We start from the raw sequence: 19,751 nt of genomic DNA on the forward strand, positions 1-19,751 counted from the left end.
GGGGGTGGGGTTCATTATCTTGGTTGTTGGTGCTTTGGGGGTTCTTGGGGGTAGGGGTTCATTCTCTTGGTTGTTGGTGCTTTGGGGGTTATTGGGGGTAGGGGTTCATTCTCTTGGTTGTTGGTGCATTGGGGGTTCTTGGGGGTGGGGGTTCTTTCTCTTGGTTGGTGGTGCATTGGGGGGTTCTTGGGGGTGTGGGTTCATTCTCTTGGTTGTTGGTGCATTGGGGGTTCTTGGGGTGGGGGTTTATTATCTTGGTTGCTGGTGCATTGGGGTGGGGGTTCTCGGGGATCGGGGTTCATTCTCTTGGTTATTGGTGCATTGGGGGTTTCTTGGGGGTGGGATTCATTCTCTTGGTTGTTAGTGCATTGGGGGGTTCTTGGGGGTGGGGGTTTATTATCTTGGTTGCTGGTGCATTGGGGGGGTTCTCGGGGATCGGAGTTCATTCTCTTGGTTGTTGGTGCATTGGGGGCTTCTTGGGGGTAGGGGTTCATTATCTTGGTTGTTGGTGCTTTTGGGGGTTCTTGGGGGTAGGGGTTCATTATCTTGGTTGTTGGTGCTTTTGGGGGTTCTTGGGGGTAGGGGTTCATTCTCTTGGTTGTTGGTGCTTTGGGGGTTATTGGGGGTAGGGGTTCATTCTCTTGGTTTTGGTGCATTGGGGGTTCTTGGGGGTGGGGGTTCTTTCTCTTGGTTGTTGGTGCATTGGGGGGTTCTTGGGGGTGTGGGTTCATTCTCTTGGTTGTTGGTGCATTGGGGGTTCTTGGGGTGGGGGTTCATTCTCTTGGTTGGTGGTGCATTGGGGGTGGGGTTCGTTCTCTTGATTGTTGGTGCATTGGGTTTTTTTGGGGGTGGGGCTCATTCTCTTGGTTGTTGGTGCTTTGGGGGTTCTTGGGGGTGGGGGTTCATTCTCTTGGTTGTTGGTGCATTGGGGGTTCTTGGGGGTGGGAGTTCATTCTCTTGGTTGTTGGTGCATTGGGGGGGTTCTTGTGGGTGGGGGTTCATTCTCTTGGTTGTTGGTGCATTGGGGGGATTAGAGCCATAGAGAATACCGTGCCATTAGGTACACAGCCATAGGACCATAGAGAATAGGGTGCCATTAGGTACACAGCCATAGGACCATAGAGAATAGGGTGCCATTAGGTACACAGGCATAGGACCATAGAGAATAGGGTGCCATAGGACCATAGAGAATAGGGTGCCATAGAGAATAGGGTACCATAGGACCATAGAGAATAGGGTGCCATAGAGAATAGGGTACCATAGGACCATAGAGAATAGGGTACCATAGAGCAATAGGGAATAGGGTACCATAGGACCATAGAGAATAGGGTGCCATAGAGCAATAGAGAATAGGGTACCATAGGACCATAGAGAATAGGGTGCCATAGAGCAATAGAGAATAGGGTGCCATAGGACCATAGAGAATAGGGTGCCATAGAGCAATAGAGAATAGGGTACCATAGGACCATAGAGAATAGGGTGCCATAGAGCAATAGAGAATAGGGTGCCATAGGACCATAGAGAATAGGGTGCCATTAGGTACACAGCCATAGAGCCATATAGAATAGGGTGCCATTAGGTACACAGCCATAGGAATGACCAGAATCAGAATCTCCTGGTGACTGGATGCTGGACTCTCTTAGGCCTCGTCTTCTCTCCAGGCTTCATGTTCACGTAGTCACTCTGATCAGACACTTCCTTCTTCAGCTTCCTCTGAGGAAAAATAAACACATCAACATCAATACAACACAACGAGATGAATCAAAACGGAACACAACATATACCCCTCCCTTAAACTCCATTTACACAATGGAGACCAGAGAGTCCAGCTTCAAGGTGCCTGAAGGATATTATATGAGCTGGGGGCATAACAAATAAAAGCATTTTCTTATCGTACCCTGGACTGCCAGGACTCCCTGGACTGCCAGGACTGCCAGGACTGCCAGGACTGTCTGGACTGCCAGGACTGCCAGGACTCCCAGGACTGTCTGGACTCCCAGGACTGTCTGGACTCCCAGGACTGTCTGGACTCCCAGGACTGTCTGGACTCCCTGGACTCCCAGGACTGTCTGGACTCCCAGGACTGTCTGGACTCCCAGGACTGTCTGGACTCCCAGGACTGTCTGGACTCCCAGGACTCCCTGGACTGTCTGGACTCCCTGGACTGTCTCGACTCCCTGGACTGTCTCGACTCCCTGGACTGTCTCGACTCCCAGGACTGTCTCGACTCCCAGGACTGTCTCGACTCCCTGGACTGTCTCGACTCCCAGGACTGTCTCGACTCCCAGGACTGTCTCGACTCCCTGGACTGTCTCGACTCCCTGGACTGTCTCGACTCCCTGGACTGTCTCGACTCCCAGGACTGTCTCGACTCCCAGGACTCCCTGGACTCCCAGGACTGCCAGGACTCCCAGGAATGTCTGGACAACAGATGTTTCGGAGTGGACTTTCTTGGCTATAATAATACACCAGAGTGACCAGACTCTCAGGGTTAGGGTCAGGGTCAGTGTTAGGGTCAGTGTTAGGGTCAGGGTCAATAACATGAAATGAAAACTGACCCAGAGGACGATGGCGACAATCGTGATGATGATGCTGTAGAGAAGAAACCCACATCCCACCAATAATGGACACAGGGGGAGGGGTTTAGAAACCTCTGCACAATTCTGGTTGGCCAGAGGATCTTGATCTTGATTCGCCAGTGGATCTCGGTGTGTCAAGCACTGCTTCTCTGTGAACCAATCAGAACGCAGTAGAAACCAGAAATAAGAAGCTATAATTCATCCACTTCACGAGCCGAGCCACAACCAGGCTTCACCTGGGATGTTGTGTACCTTGACCACGTCACTTTAATTTTCAAACTGTTTTGTGCTGTATCATACCAACTCCCTGTCATTCGTTGCCAATGACGACGATCGGGGTATCAAGAAACGAAACAGATCTGGGACCAGGCTAGTTAATTTGTTCAGTACGACTGTTTCTGTAGATGACCCCTTACCTTCAGTCAGTAGAGTCTGAACAGAGTCCTCTTGATAAGGCAGAGGAGACCTCATCCTTTCCGCTATGCAGGTGTACAGGCCTGTGCTGTTGACCGTGAACACATAGCGGTTGATCAAGTTCTGGTTCCGATTTTGGTCAACTAGATAGAACTGGGCCCAGGTGTCGATTCGGTTGGTTCTGGTGTGGATCTGGTTCCTCTCACTGTGGTGTGAACGAGGGACTGGTTCAACGACAGGTGGAAGCTCAGATCCTCCCCTGTCGTGTTGGGGCAGGAGATGGACACTCTGCTGTGGAGAGACACACGCTGGATGTACAGTGGTCTGTCTGTATGGGGAAACAGAAGGGTGGGATAAGTATGCTAGGACGAGACAGGACGGCCAATAGGGTAGCTTGATGTAAAAGTACACGCCCCCGTGGACAGGAAGCTGTGATGGGTTGAGTCTGCGAGACACGACGTGTGAGTTTCCATTATGATGACGTTACTGATTTAAGCTTTCTCCGTCCTCTATAGACGTGGTCTGTCACTGCCCAGGTTAATGTGTAATTAAAAGTACAACATTATTCAGCTGATAAAATGAACAAAATATTTGAACAAGCTAAATATGAGGAACAATGTAATAAATCAAACTTCAACTGCAGAAAAGGATGCTGGTAATATGCAATTGTTTCTGCACATGCGTTTTTGAAAAGTATGCTTTTAATATATTTTTTGGAGATTACATTATTTTTGAAAATTTAGCAAATGTATAAATACATTTAAAAAACTGAAATATCAGATTCAAATCAGTATTCAGACCCTTTATTCAGTACTTAGTTGAAACACCTTTGGCAGCGATTACAGCTTTGAGTCTTCTTGGGTATGACTCTACAAACTTGGCACACCTGTATTTGGGGAGTTTCCCTTTCTTCTCTGCAGATCCTCTCAAGCTCTGTCAGGTTGGTTAGTGTTAGGTTCTGTCTGTCTAACCAGGTTCTGTCTAACCACACTGACATGTACAGCTCTCTGGGTGAGGTTCTGTCTGTCTAACCAGGTTCTGTCTAACCACACTGACATGTACAGCTCTCTGGGTGAGGTTCTGTCTGTCTAACCAGGTTCTGTCTAACCACACTGACATGTACAGCTCTCTGGGTGAGGTTCTGTCTGTCTAACCAGGTTCTGTCTAACCACACTGACATGTACAGCTCTCTGGGTGAGGTTCTGTCTAACACACTGACATGTACAGCTCTCTGGGTGAGGTTCTGTCTGTCTAACCACACTGACATGTACAGCTCTCTGGGTGAGGTTCTGTCTGTCTAACACACTGACATGTACAGCTCTCTGGGTGAGGTTCTGTCTGTCTAACCAGGTTCTGTCTAACACACTGACATGTACAGCTCTCTGGGTGAGGTTCTGTCTGTCTACCACACTGACATGTACAGCTCTCTGGGTGAGGTTCTGTCTGTCTAACCACACTGACATGTACAGCTCTCTGGGTGAGGTTCTGTCTGTCTAACACACTGACATGTACAGCTCTCTGGGTGAGGTTCTGTCTGTCTAACACACTGACATGTACAGCTCTCTGGGTGAGGTTCTGTCAAACACACTGACATGTACAGCTCTCTGGGTGAGGTTCTGTCTGTCTAACACACTGACATGTACAGCTCTCTGGGTGAGGTTCTGTCTAACACACTGACATGTACAGCTCTCTGGGTGAGGTTCTGTCTAACCACACTGACATGTACAGCTCTCTGGGTGAGGTTCTGTCTAACACACTGACATGTACAGCTCTCTGGGTGAGGTTCTGTCTGTCTAACACACTGACATGTACAGCTCTCTGGGTGAGGTTCTGTCTAACACACTGACATGTACAGCTCTCTGGGTGAGGTTCTGTCTAACACACTGACATGTACAGCTCTCTGGGTGAGGTTCTGTCTAACACACTGACATGTACAGCTCTCTGGGTGAGGTTATGTCTGTCTAACACACTGACATGCACAGCTCTCTGGGTGAGGTTCTGTCTGTCTAACCAGGTTCTGTCTAACACACTGACATGTACTGCTCTCTGGGTGAGGTTCTGTCTGTCTAACACACTGACATGTACAGCTCTCTGGGTGAGGTTCTGTCTAACACACTGACATGTACAGCTCTCTGGGTGAGGTTCTGTCTAACCACACTGACATGTACAGCTCTCTGGGTGAGGTTCTGTCTGTCTAACACACTGACATGTACAGCTCTCTGGGTGAGGTTCTGTCTGTCTAACACACTGACATGTACAGCTCTCTGGGTGAGGTTCTGTCTGTCTAACACACTGACATGTACAGCTCTCTGGGTGAAGTTCTGTCTGTCTAACACACTGACATGTACAACTCTCTGGGTGAGGTTCTGTCTGTCTAACACACTGACATGTACAGCTCTCTGGGTGAGGTTCTGTCAAACCACACTGACATGTACAGCTCTCTGGGTGAGGTTCTGTCAAACCACACTGACATGTACAGCTCTCTGGGTGAGGTTCTGTCTGTCTAACACACCGACATGTACAGCTCTCTGGGTGAGGTTCTGTTTAACCACACTGACATGTACAGCTCTCTGGGTGAGGTTCTGTCTGTCTAACACACTGACATGTACAGCTCTCTGGGTGAGGTTCTGTCTGTCTAACACACTGACATGTACAGCTCTCTGGGTGAGGTTCTGTCTAACACACTGACATGTACAGCTCTCTGGGTGAGGTTCTGTCTGTCTAACACACTGACATGTACAGCTCTCTGGGTGAGGTTCTGTCTAACACACTGACATGTACAGCTCTCTGGGTGAGGTTCTGTCTGTCTAACACACTGACATGTACAGCTCTCTGGGTGAGGTTCTGTCTGTCTAACACACTGACATGTACAGCCCTCTGGGTGAGGTTCTGTCTGTCTAACACACTGACATGTACAGCTCTCTGGGTGAGGTTCTTTCAAACCACACTGACATGTACAGCTCCCAGCTCTCTGGGTGAGGTTCTGTCTGTCTAACACACCGACATGTACAGCTCTCTGGGTGAGGTTCTGTTTAACCACACTGACATGTACAGCTCTCTGGGTGAGGTTCTGTCTGTCTAACACACTGACATGTACAGCTCTCTGGGTGAGGTTCTGTCTGTCTAACACACTGACATGTACAGCTCTCTGGGTGAGGTTCTGTCTGTCTAACACACTGACATGTACAGCTCTCTGGGTGAGGTTCTGTCTGTCTAACACACTGACATGTACAGCTCTCTGGGTGAGGTTCTGTCTGTCTAACACACTGACATGTACAGCTCTCTGGGTGAGGTTCTGTCTGTCTAACACACAGACATGTACAGCTCTCTGGGTGAGGTTCTGTCAAACACACTGACATGTACAGCTCTCTGGGTGAGGTTCTGTCTGTCTAACACACTGACATGTACAGCTCTCTGGGTGAGGTTCTGTCTGTCTAACACACTGACATGTACAGCTCTCTGGGTGAGGTTCTGTCTGTCTAACACACTGACATGTACAGCTCTCTGGGTGAGGTTCTGTCAAACCACACTGACATGTACAGCTCTCTGGGTGAGGTTCTGTCTGTCTAACACACTGACATGTACAGCTCTCTGGGTGAGGTTCTGTCTGTCTAACCAGGTTCTGTCTAACACACTGACATGTACAGCTCTCTGGGTGAGGTTCTGTCTGTCTAACACACTGACATGTACAGCTCTCTGGGTGAGGTTCTGTCTGTCTAACACACTGACATGTACAGCTCTCTGGGTGAGGTTCTGTCTGTCTAACACACTGACATGTACAGCTCTCTGGGTGAGGTTCTGTCTGTCTAACACACTGACATGTACAGCTCTCTGGGTGAGGTTCTGTCTGTCTAACACACTGACATGTACAGCTCTCTGGGTGAGCTTCTGTCTGTCTAACACACTGACATGTACAGCTCTCTGGGTGAGGTTCTGTCTGTCTAACACACTGACATGTACAGCTCTCTGGGTGAGGTTCTGTCTAACCACACTGACATGTACAGCTCTCTGGGTGAGGTTCTGTCTGTCTAACACACTGACATGTACAGCTCTCTGGGTGAGGTTCTGTCTGTCTAACACACTGACATGTACAGCTCTCTGGGTGAGGTTCTGTCTGTCTAACACACTGACATGTACAGCTCTCTGGGTGAGGTTCTGTCAAACCACACTGACATGTACAGCTCTCTGGGTGAGGTTCTGTCTGTCTAACACACTGACATGTACAGCTCTCTGGGTGAGGTTCTGTCTGTCTAACACACTGACATGTACAGCTCTCTGGGTGAGGTTCTGTCTGTCTAACACACTGACATGTACAGCTCTCTGGGTGAGGTTCTGTCTGTCTAACACACTGACATGTACAGCTCTCTGGGTGAGGTTCTGTCTGTCTAACACACTGACATGTACAGCTCTCTGGGTGAGGTTCTGTCTGTCTAACACACTGACATGTACAGCTCTCTGGGTGAGGTTCTGTCAAACCACACTGACATGTACAGCTCTCTGGGTGAGGTTCTGTCTAACCACACTGACATGTACATCTCTCTGGGTGAGGTTCTGTCTGTCTAAACACACCCATAACATGGAGACACACTGACATGTACATCTCTCTGGGTGAGGTTCTGTCTGTCTAAACACACTGACATGTACAGCTCTCTGGGTGAGGTTCTGTCTAACACACTGACATGTACAGCTCTCTGGGTGAGGTTCTGTCTGTCTAACACACTGACATGTACAGCTCTCTGGGTGAGGTTCTGTCTGTCTAACACACAGACATGTACAGCTCTCTGGGTGAGGTTCTGTCAAACACACTGACATGTACATCTCTCTGGGTGAGGTTCTGTCTGTCTAACACACTGACATGTACATCTCTCTGGGTGAGGTTCTGTCTGTCTAACACCACTGACATGTACAGCTCTCTGGGTGAGGTTCTGTCTGTCTAACACACTGACATGTACAGCTCTCTGGGTGAGGTTCTGTCAAACCACACTGACATGTACAGCTCTCTGGGTGAGGTTCTGTCTGTCTAACACACTGACATGTACAGCTCTCTGGGTGAGGTTCTGTCTGTCTAACACACTGACATGTACAGCTCTCTGGGTGAGGTTCTGTCTGTCTAACCAGGTTCTGTCTAACACACTGACATGTACAGCTCTCTGGGTGAGGTTCTGTCTGTCTAACACACTGACATGTACAACTCTCTGGGTGAGGTTCTGTCTAACACACTGACATGTACAGCTCTCTGGGTGAGGTTCTGTCTGTCTAACACACTGACATGTACAACTCTCTGGGTGAGGTTCTGTCTGTCTAACACACTGACATGTACAGCTCTCTGGGTGAGGTTCTGTCTAACACACTGACATGTACAGCTCTCTGGGTGAGGTTCTGTCTGTCTAACACACTGACATGTACAGCTCTCTGGGTGAGGTTCTGTCTAACCACACTGATATGTACAGCTCTCTGGGTGAGGTTCTGTCTAACCACACTGACATGTACAGCTCTCTGGGTGAGGTTCTGTCTAACCACACTGACATGTACAGCTCTCTGGGTGAGGTTCTGTCTGTCTAACACACTGACATGTACAGCTCTCTGGGTGAGGTTCTGTCTGTCTAACCAGGTTCTGTCTAACCACACTGATATGTACAGCTCTCTGGGTGAGGTTCTGTCTGTCTAACACACTGACATGTACAGCTCTCTGGGTGAGGTTCTGTCTAACCACATTGACATGTACAGCTCTCTGGGTGAGGTTCTGTCTAACCACACTGATATGTACAGCTCTCTGGGTGAGGTTCTGTCTGTCTAACACACTGACATGTACAGCTCTCTGGGTGAGGTTCTGTCTGTCTAACACACTGACATGTACAGCTCTATGGGTGAGGTTCTGTCTAACACACTGACATGTACAGCTCTCTGGGTGAGGTTCTGTCTAACCACACTGATATGTACAGCTCTCTGGGTGAGGTTCTGTCTGTCTAACACACTGACATGTACAACTCTCTGGGTGAGGTTCTGTCTAACCACACTGACATGTACAGCTCTCTGGGTGAGGTTCTGTCTAACACACTGACATGTACAACTCTCTGGGTGAGGTTCTGTCTAACCACACTGATATGTACAGCTCTCTGGGTGAGGTTCTGTCTGTCTAACACACTGACATGTACAGCTCTCTGGGTGAGGTTCTGTCTGTCTAACACACTGACATGTACAGCTCTCTGGGTGAGGTTCTGTCAAACCACACTGACATGTACAGCTCTCTGGGTGAGGTTCTGTCTGTCTAACACACTGACATGTACAGCTCTCTGGGTGAGGTTCTGTCTGTCTAACCAGGTTCTGTCTAACACACTGACATGTACAGCTCTCTGGGTGCGGTTCTGTCTGTCTAACACACTGACATGTACAGCTCTCTGGGTGAGGTTCTGTCTGTCTAACACACTGACATGTACAGCTCTCTGGGTGAGGTTCTGTCTGTCTAACACACTGACATGTACAGCTCTCTGGGTGAGGTTCTGTCTGTCTAACACACTGACATGTACAGCTGTGGTTAGAGTGTAGAGGCGGCAGGGTAGCCTAGTGGTTAGAGTGTAGAGGCGGCAGGGTAGCCTAGTGGTTAGAGTGTAGAGGTGGCAGGGTAGCCTAGTGGTTAGAGTGTAGAGGCGGCAGGGTAGCCTAGTGGTTAGAGTGTAGAGGCGGCAGGTAGTCTAGTGGTTAGAGTGTAGAGGCGGCAAGGTAGTCTAGTGGTTAGAGTGTAGAGGCGGCAGGGTAGCCTAGTGGTTAGAGTGTAGAGGCGGCAGGGTAGCCTAGTGGTTAGAGCGTTGGACTAGTAACCGGAAGGTTGCAAGTTCAAACCCCCGAGCTGACAAGGTACAAATCTGTCGTTCTGCCCCTGAACAGGCAGTTAACCCACTGTTCCCAGGCCGTCATTGAAAATAAGAATTTGTTCTTAACTGACTTGCCTAGTTAAATAAAGGTAAAATAAAAAAATAAAATAAAAACATCAGACTGTAGAATCGGTGTTCTGCTAATATATAACAAACGGACAACATATTACACTTGTCTTTCATCTTCTATTGTCAGTCACAGCTGAAACAGATACTGTATCATGTTTGTTTTTAAATTTTGAATGTTACCCCTTTTTCTCCCCAATTTCGTGGTCTCCAATTGTTGTAGTAGCTACTATCTTGTCTCATCGCTACAACTCCTGTACGGGCTCGGGAGAGACGAAGGTTGAAAGTCATGCGTCCTCCGATACACAACCCAACCAAGCCGCACTGCTTCTTAACACAGCCAGCATCCAACCCGGAAGCTAGCCGCACCAATGTGTCGGAGGAAACACCGTACACCTGGTAACCTTGGTTAGCGCGCACTGCGCCCGGCCCGCCACAGGAGTCGCTGGTGTGTGATGAGTCAAGGACACCCCTACCGACCAAGCCCTCCCTAACCTGGACGACGCTAGGCCAATTGTGCGTCGCCGCACGGACCTCCCGGTCGCGGCCGGTTACGACAGAGCAAACCCAGAGTCTCTGGTGGCACAGCTGGCGCTGCAGTACAGCGCCCTTAACCACTGCGCCACCCGGGAGGCCGGATACTGTATCATTATTGTCTGGTGTTGTCATACCTTCCTGTATGGCTTCTCTTATCCCTCACAATTGATAGTACCATTCTATTCAATAATGACAACAGACTATATAAAATAATAATGAAGGTGTATACATTTGAATGCAGAGGGTCTCTCCCAGTTCAGACGTCAGAGATCAGCCCATCTTTAAGTCAGAGGACTCCATCAACCCATCTTTAAGTCAGAGGACTCCATCAGCCCATCTTCAAGTCAGAGGACTCCATCAACCCATCTTTAAGTCAGAGGACTCCATCAGCCCATCTTTAAGTCAGAGGACTCCATCAACCCATCTTTAAGTCAGAGGACTCCATCAACCCATCTTCAAGTCAGAGGACTCCATCAACCCATCTTTAAGTCAGAGGACTCCATCAACCCATCTTCAAGTCAGAGGACTCCATCAGCCCATCTTTAAGTCAGAGGACTCCATCAACCCATCTTCAAGTCAGAGGACTCCATCAACCCATCTTCAAGTCAGAGGACTCCATCAACCCATCACCAAGTCAGAGGACTCCATCAACCCATCACCAAGTCAGAGGACTCCATCAACCCATCTTCAAGTCAGAGGACTCCATCAACCCATCACCAAGTCAGAGGACTCCATCAACCCATCACCAAGTCAGAGGACTCCATCAACCCATCACCAAGTCAGAGGACTCCATCAACCCATCACCAAGTCAGAGGACTCCATCAACCCATCTTTAAGTCAGAGGACTCCATCAACCCATCACCAAGTCAGAGGACTCCATCAACCCATCTTTAAGTCAGAGGACTCCATCAGCCCATCACCAAGTCAGAGGACTCCATCAACCCATCACCAAGTCAGAGGACTCCATCAACCCATCACCAAGTCAGAGGACTCCATCAACCCATCTTCAAGTCAGAGGACTCCATCAGCCCATCTTTAAGTCAGAGGACTCCATCAACCCATCACCAAGTCAGAGGACTCCATCAACCCATCACCAAGTCAGAGGACTCCATCAACCCATCACCAAGTCAGAGGACTCCATCAACCCATCACCAAGTCAGAGGACTCCATCAACCCATCTTCAAGTCAGAGGACTCCATCAACCCATCACCAAGTCAGAGGACTCCATCAACCCATCACCAAGTCAGAGGACTCCATCAACCCATCACCAAGTCAGAGGACTCCATCAACCCATCACCAAGTCAGAGGACTCCATCAACCCATCACCAAGTCAGAGGACTCCATCAACCCATCTTTAAGTCAGAGGACTCCATCAGCCCATCTTTAAGTCAGAGGACTCCATCAACCCATCTTTAAGTCAGAGGACTCCATCAACCCATCTTTAAGTCAGAGGACTCCATCAACCCATCTTTAAGTCAGAGGACTCCATCAACCCATCTTTAAGTCAGAGGACTCCATCAACCCATCACCAAGTCAGAGGACTCCATCAACCCATCTTCAAGTCAGAGGACTCCATCAGCCCATCACCAAGTCAGAGGACTCCATCAGCCCATCTTTAAGTCAGAGGACTCCATCAACCCATCTTTAAGTCAGAGGACTCCATCAACCCATCACCAAGTCAGAGGACTCCATGACCAAAGCCTCTCTCCTTTCCTCCAGCTGTAGAAAAACAAGGCAGAGTTGATGAGTGACGCACGTATTAAAAGGGTGTTGTTATCTTGTCCGTATATTCAGTTTCGAGTCTGTAAACTCTGTTTATATTGGCAGCACTTCCACCGCGTCATAATTCTTCTACAATGCAAATGTATTTGACCCAATAAAAGGTGACTCTAAACTCTTGTGATGACCTGTCTTTATTAGTAATCACCTTTGTGTCCCTTCAGAGGTGTTTGGGCCTGTAGACCAGCTCCAGGGCCCCTCTTCAGAGACACTGGTCATGAAGGAGCCTGACTTATAGGTCCGACCAAGCTCCTATCACAGAGACGGAGACTTTCGCCATACAGCCAGGGGGAGGCCAACGGTAACTACACGGTTGAACATAGCCAATTTACAATGGGACATGTGCCATCGTGGTCCTGACCGGTTGGCATTGCCGACCCTGGCCCAGGAGTAGTCCATTTGAGGCAACGTGGATGGGGGTTATGATGATGTCAGAGTAATGGATAATGTCCTCCATTACTCTGAAACAGGACTGGCGTCCTTATCTGGTGATCTGACATCATTATTTTGCCCTAGAAAATACACACAATGTTGTTTCTTGGGGGGTGATGGATGAAGCCCTCAATTGCTAGTTTGTTTGAGTGTTTAACAGGGACCTTACAGTAGCTAGCTAGTTGGAGTCGAAACATTAATTGAAAGCAAGCTGGCAACATGCTATTAGACATGTCGTCAAGGTTTGCTTGATTATGAGCCAGCTATGAGCTAACGTTAGGTAGCAGGGATCAAACCTGTCTTCAGGTGCAATGATAGCTGTGGAAACCTTTGTCTCATTACACGTTAGGGAGAGACTATGTATTTGGCTAGTTACATCACAGTATCACAGCCTATCAAATAATGACATGTAGCTAGCTAGCCTGATAGATATAAACAAAGCTTAGCTACTTACCAACAACACACCAGTCTCAGGTTTGACGGGTGACAGCCCATGTAGAAGCTAGTCAGGTGTAATCCCTATTCTGGCCATCTGCCAATGTCGGCTTGGCCAATTTCTCTCTCATTACACGTGGTCTTCACATGGCAGCTGGAGGCGGACCACAACGTGTCGTCTCCTCATGGCAGCTGGAGGTAGATCACAACGTGTCGTCTCCTCATGGCAGCTGGAGGTAGATCACAACGTGTTGTCTGTACATGTGTCAGCATGGGGGCTTGGGGTGGGTTTGATGTGGATTCGTATCAGCATAGGGGCTTGGGGTGGGTTTGATGTGGATTCGTATCAGCACGGGGGCTTGGGGTGGGTTTGATGTGGATTCGTATCAGCATAGGGGCTTGTGGTGGGTTTGATGTGGATTCGTATCAGCATGGGGGCTTGTGGTGGGTTTGATGTGGATTCGTATCAGCATGGGGGCTTGTGGTGGGTTTGATGTGGATTCGTATCAGCATGGGGGCTTGGGGTGGGTTTGATGTGGATTCGTATCAGCATGGGGGCTTGTGGTGGGTTTGATGTGGATTCGTATCAGCATGGGGGCTTGTGGTGGGTTTGATGTGGATTCGTATCAGCATGGGGGCTTGGGGTGGGTTTGATGTGGATTCGTATCAGCATGGGGGCTTGTGGTGGGTTTGATGTGGATTCGTATCAGCATGGGGGCTTGTGGTGGGTTTGATGTGGATTCGTATCAGCATGGGGGCTTGTGGTGGGTTTGATGTGGATTCGTATCAGCATGGGGGCTTGTGGTGGGTTTGATGTGGATTCGTATCAGCATGGGGGCTTGTGGTGGGTTTGATGTGGATTCGTATCAGCATGGGGGCTTGGGGTGGGTTTGATGTGGATTCGTATCAGCATGGGGGCTTGTGGTGGGTTTGATGTGGATTCGTATCAGCATGGGGGCTTGGGATGGGTTTGATGTGGATTAGTGTCAGCATGGGGGCTTGGTGATGTGGATCAGTGTCAGCATGGGGGCCTGGTGATGTGGATTAGTGTCAGCATGAGGGCTTGGTGATGTGGATTAGTGTCAGCATGGGGGCTTGGTGATGTGGATTAGTGTCAGCATGGGGGCTTGGTGATGTGGATTAGTGTCAGCATGGGGGCCTGGTGATGTGGATCAGTGTCAGCATGGGGGCTTGGTGATGTGGATTAGTGTCAGCATGGGGGCTTGGTGATGTGGATTAGTGTCAGCATGGGGGCTTGGTGATGTGGATTAGTGTCAGCATGGGGGCTTGGTGATGTGGATTAGTGTCAGCATGGGGGCCTGGTGATGTGGATCAGTGTCAGCATGGGGGCTTGGTGATGTGGATTAGTGTCAGCATGGGGGCTTGGTGATGTGGATCAGTATCAGCATGGGGGCCTGGTGATGTGGATTAGTGTCAGCATGGGGGCTTGGTGATGTGGATTAGTGTCAGCATGGGGGCTTGGTGATGTGGATTAGTATCAGCATGGGGGCTTGGTGATGTGGATCAGTATCAGCATGGGGGCTTGGTGATGTGGATCAGTGTCAGCATGGGGGCTTGGTGATGTGGATTAGTGTCAGCATGGGGGCTTGGTGATGTGGATTAGTATCAGCATGGGGGCTTGGTGATGTGGATCAGTGTCAGCATGGGGGCCTGGTGATGTGGATTAGTGTCAGCATGGGGGCTTGGTGATGTGGATTAGTGTCAGCATGGGGGCTTGGTGATGTGGATCAGTGTCAGCATGGGGGCTTGGTGATGTGGATTAGTGTCAGCATGGGGGCCTGGTGATGTGGATCAGTATCAGCATGGGGGCCTGGTGATGTGGATTAGTGTCAGCATGGGGGCCTGGTGATGTGGATTAGTATCAGCATGGGGGCTTGGTGATGTGGATCAGTATCAGCATGGGGGCTTGGTGATGTGGATCAGTGTCAGCATGGGGGCTTGGTGATGTGGATCAGTATCAGCATGGGGGCTTGGTGATGTGGATCAGTGTCAGCATGGGGGCTTGGTGATGTGGATCAGTATCAGCATGGGGGCTTGGTGATGTGGATCAGTGTCAGCATGGGGGCTTGGTGATGTGGATTAGTGTCAGCATGGGGGCTTGGTGATGTGGATTAGTGTCAGCATGGGGGCCTGGTGATGTGGATTAGTGTCAGCATGGGGGCCTGGTGATGTGGATTAGTGTCAGCATGGGGGCTTGGTGATGTGGATCAGTGTCAGCATGGGGGCTTGGTGATGTGGATTAGTGTCAGCATGGGGGCCTGGTGATGTGGATTAGTATCAGCATGGGGGCTTGGTGATGTGGATCAGTATCAGCATGGGGGCTTGGTGATGTGGATTAGTGTCAGCATGGGGGCCTGGTGATGTGGATTAGTGTCAGCATGGGGGCTTGGTGATGTGGATCAGTATCAGCATGGGGGCTTGGTGATGTGGATCAGTATCAGCATGGGGGCCTGGTGATGTGGATTAGTGTCAGCATGGGGGCCTGGTGATGTGGATTAGTGTCAGCATGGGGGCCTGGTGATGTGGATCAGTGTCAGCATGGGGGCTTGGTGATGTGGATCAGTATCAGCATGGGGGCTTGGTGATGTGGATCAGTATCAGCATGGGGGCTTGGTGATGTGGATCAGTGTCAGCATGGGGGCTTGGTGATGTGGATTAGTATCAGCATGGGGGCTTGGTGATGTGGATCAGTGTCAGCATGGGGGCTTGGTGATGTGGATCAGTGTCAGCATGGGGGCTTGGTGATGTGGATCAGTATCAGCATGGGGGCTTGGTGATGTGGATTAGTGTCAGCATGGGGGCTTGGTGATGTGGATCAGTGTCAGCATGGGGGCTTGGTGATGTGGATCAGTGTCAGCATGGGGGCTTGGTGATGTGGATTAGTGTCAGCATGGGGGCTTGGTGATGTGGATCAGTGTCAGCATGGGGGCCTGGTGATGTGGATCAGTGTCAGCATGGGGGCTTGGTGATGTGGATCAGTGTCAGCATGGGGGCTTGGTGATGTGGATCAGTATCAGCATGGGGGCTTGGTGATGTGGATTAGTGTCAGCATGGGGGCTTGGTGATGTGGATCAGTGTCAGCATGGGGGCCTGGTGATGTGGATCAGTGTCAGCATGGGGGCTTGGTGATGTGGATCAGTGTCAGCATGGGGGCTTGGTGATGTGGATTAGTGTCAGCATGGGGGCCTGGTGATGTGGATCAGTGTCAGCATGGGGGCTTGGTGATGTGGATTAGTGTCAGCATGGGGGCCTGGTGATGTGGATCAGTGTCAGCATGGGGGCCTGGTGATGTGGATCAGTGTCAGCATGGGAGCCTGGTGATGTGGATCAGTGTCAGCATGGGAGCCTGGTGATGTGGATCAGTGTCAGCATGAGGGCCTGGTGATGTGGATCAGTGTCAGCATGGGGGCTTGGTGATGTGGATCAGTGTCAGCATGAGGGCCTGGTGATGTGGATTAGTGTCAGCATGGGGGCCTGGTGATGTGGATCAGTGTCAGCATGGGGGCCTGGTGATGTGGATCAGTGTCAGCATGGGGGCTTGGTGATGTGGATCAGTGTCAGCATGGGGGCTTGGTGATGTGGATTAGTATCAGCATGGGGGCTTGGTGATGTGGATTAGTGTCAGCATGGGGGCTTGGTGATGTGGATCAGTGTCAGCATGAGGGCCTGGTGATGTGGATCAGTGTCAGCATGGGGGCTTGGTGATGTGGATCAGTGTCAGCATGGGGGCTTGGTGATGTGGATTAGTGTCAGCATGGGGGCCTGGTGATGTGGATCAGTGTCAGCATGGGGGCTTGGTGATGTGGATTAGTGTCAGCATGGGGGCTTGGTGATGTGGATTAGTGTCAGCATGGGGGCTTGGTGATGTGGATCAGTGTCAGCATGGGGGCTTGGTGATGTGGATTAGTGTCAGCATGGGGGCTTGGTGATGTGGATTAGTGTCAGCATGGGGGCTTGGTGATGTGGATTAGTGTCAGCATGGGGGCTTGGTGATGTGGATTAGTGTCAGCATGGGGGCCTGGTGATGTGGATTAGTATCAGCATGGGGGCTTGGTGATGTGGATTAGTGTCAGCATGGGGGCTTGGTGATGTGGATCAGTATCAGCATGGGGGCTTGGTGATGTGGATTAGTGTCAGCATGGGGGCTTGGTGATGTGGATCAGTATCAGCATGGGGGCTTGGTGATGTGGATCAGTGTCAGCATGGGGGCTTGGTGATGTGGATCAGTGTCAGCATGGGGGCCTGGTGATGTGGATTAGTGTCAGCATGGGGGCTTGGTGATGTGGATCAGTGTCAGCATGGGGGCTTGGTGATGTGGATCAGTGTCAGCATGAGGGCTTGGTGATGTGGATCAGTGTCAGCATGGGGGCTTGGTGATGTGGATCAGTATCAGCATGGGGGCCTGGTGATGTGGATCAGTGTCAGCATGGGGGCTTGGTGATGTGGATCAGTATCAGCATGGGGGCTTGGTGATGTGGATTAGTGTCAGCATGGGGGCTTGGTGATGTGGATCAGTGTCAGCATGGGGGCTTGGTGATGTGGATTAGTGTCAGCATGGGGGCTTGGTGATGTGGATCAGTATCAGCATGGGGGCTTGGTGATGTGGATCAGTGTCAGCATGGGGGCCTGGTGATGTGGATTAGTGTCAGCATGGGGGCTTGGTGATGTGGATCAGTGTCAGCATGGGGGCTTGGTGATGTGGATCAGTGTCAGCATGGGGGCCTGGTGATGTGGATTAGTGTCAGCATGGGGGCTTGGTGATGTGGATTAGTGTCAGCATGGGGGCTTGGTGATGTGGGTTAGTGTCAGCATGGGGGCTTGGTGATGTGGGTTAGTGTCAGCATGGGGGCTTGGTGATGTGGGTTAGTGTCAGCATGGGGGCTTGGTGATGTGGATTAGTGTCAGCATGGGGGCTTGGTGATGTGGATCAGTGTCAGCATGGGGGCTTGGTGATGTGGATCAGTATCAGCATGGGGGCTTGGTGATGTGGATCAGTATCAGCATGGGGGCCTGGTGATGTGGATTAGTGTCAGCATGGGGGCTTGGTGATGTGGATTAGTATCAGCATGGGGGCCTGGTGATGTGGATTAGTGTCAGCATGAGGGCTTGGTGATGTGGATTAGTGTCAGCATGGGGGCTTGGTGATGTGGATTAGTGTCAGCATGGGGGCTTGGTGATGTGGATTAGTGTCAGCATGGGGGCTTGGTGATGTGGATTAGTGTCAGCATGGGGGCTTGGTGATGTGGATTAGTGTCAGCATGGGGGCTTGGTGATGTGGATTAGTGTCAGCATGGGGGCTTGGTGATGTGGATTAGTGTCAGCATGGGGGCCTGGTGATGTGGATTAGTGTCAGCATGAGGGCCTGGTGATGTGGATTAGTGTCAGCATGGGGGCTTGGTGATGTGGATTAGTGTCAGCATGGGGGCTTGGTGATGTGGATCAGTATCAGCATGGGGGCTTGGTGATGTGGATCAGTGTCAGCATGGGGGCCTGGTGATGTGGATTAGTGTCAGCATGGGGGCCTGGTGATGTGGATTAGTGTCAGCATGGGGGCTTGGTGATGTGGATCAGTGTCAGCATGGGGGCTTGGTGATGTGGATCAGTGTCAGCATGGGGGCTTGGTGATGTGGATCAGTGTCAGCATGGGGGCTTGGTGATGTGGATCAGTGTCAGCATGGGGGCTTGGTGATGTGGATTAGTGTCAGCATGAGGGCTTGGTGATGTGGATCAGTGTCAGCATGGGGGCTTGGTGATGTGGATCAGTGTCAGCATGGGGGCTTGGTGATGTGGATCAGTGTCAGCATGAGGGCTTGGTGATGTGGATCAGTGTCAGCATGGGGGCTTGGTGATGTGGATCAGTGTCAGCATGGGGGCTTGGTGATGTGGATTAGTGTCAGCATGAGGGCTTGGTGATGTGGATCAGTGTCAGCATGGGGGCTTGGTGATGTGGATCAGTGTCAGCATGGGGGCTTGGTGATGTGGATTAGTGTCAGCATGGGGGCTTGGTGATGTGGATCAGTGTCAGCATGGGGGCTTGGTGATGTGGATCAGTGTCAGCATGGGGGCTTGGTGATGTGGATCAGTGTCAGCATGGGGGCTTGGTGATGTGGATTAGTGTCAGCATGAGGGCTTGTGGTGGGTTTGATGTGGATTCGTATCAGCATGGGGGCTTGGTGATGTGGATCGGTGACTTGCCATCTGCCTGTTTGTCTGTATTATCTTAAAAGCCAAATCAAAGGATCATAAACATTGATCCTCCCAAAAAATATTTGTTTCTAGAGCACAACATGTACTTCAAAAGTAGCTATAACTACTATAGGCCCAACATGCTGTATCTCAGCCAATTAAAAACATGCATTCTGGTGCTCCTACATTTGGTGTTGTTGACTTTTTGTTGTTGTTGGAAACACCGGGGTCCTACCCGATGAAAAATGTTAATTCAGAGCCCTGCCCGTTGGCCCAAATACGGATAAGATGTTGGTTTCCCAAGCAGGAAGTCCTGGGTTCAAATCCCACCAGTGGAATCAGTCATGTCGGTGGAGGAGTGATCGCCAGTAATCAGGACAGCCTGTCGAGGTTTCGGGGATGGAGTTGCCCCCTAGAAGCTGATCCCGGT

General features: G+C 50.4%; 2 protein-coding genes across 51 annotated transcripts; one reads left to right on the forward strand and one right to left on the reverse strand.

Moving 5' to 3' along the window:
- Positions 1-886: 886 nt before the first annotated feature.
- LOC127931040 (uncharacterized) lies at positions 887-3,319 on the reverse strand. The gene is made up of 4 exons (XM_052521825.1): positions 2,996-3,319; positions 2,130-2,728; positions 1,898-2,083; positions 887-1,713 (listed from the first exon to the last, which is right to left on the reverse strand). The coding sequence occupies exons 1-4, from the start codon at positions 3,048-3,050 to the stop codon at positions 1,606-1,608; spliced, it is 948 nt and encodes a 315-aa protein (XP_052377785.1). The 5' UTR covers positions 3,051-3,319; the 3' UTR covers positions 887-1,605.
- Positions 3,320-3,331: 12 nt separating this feature from the next.
- On the forward strand, positions 3,332-10,686 carry LOC127931223 (uncharacterized). 50 transcript variants are annotated; one of them, XM_052523245.1, is made up of 9 exons: positions 3,332-4,192; positions 4,325-4,343; positions 4,693-4,775; positions 4,821-5,266; positions 5,357-5,879; positions 6,241-6,330; positions 6,462-7,457; positions 7,916-8,197; positions 9,251-10,686. In XM_052523245.1, exons 5-9 carry the CDS (start codon positions 5,728-5,730, stop codon positions 9,537-9,539), a joined length of 1,809 nt encoding a protein of 602 aa, XP_052379205.1. In that variant the 5' UTR covers positions 3,332-4,192; positions 4,325-4,343; positions 4,693-4,775; positions 4,821-5,266; positions 5,357-5,727; the 3' UTR covers positions 9,540-10,686. The 50 variants fall into 50 exon arrangements, with proteins under 50 accessions (XP_052379205.1, XP_052379197.1, XP_052379196.1 ...); XM_052523237.1 differs by having other exon boundaries at positions 3,332-4,692; positions 4,735-4,820; positions 4,903-5,266; XM_052523236.1 differs by having other exon boundaries at positions 3,332-4,565.
- The last annotated feature ends 9,065 nt before the right edge of the window (positions 10,687-19,751 follow it).

This window comes from Oncorhynchus keta, chromosome 7 (assembly GCF_023373465.1).
Source record: "Oncorhynchus keta strain PuntledgeMale-10-30-2019 chromosome 7, Oket_V2, whole genome shotgun sequence".
In the NCBI taxonomy this organism is placed as follows: domain Eukaryota; kingdom Metazoa; phylum Chordata; class Actinopteri; order Salmoniformes; family Salmonidae; genus Oncorhynchus; species Oncorhynchus keta.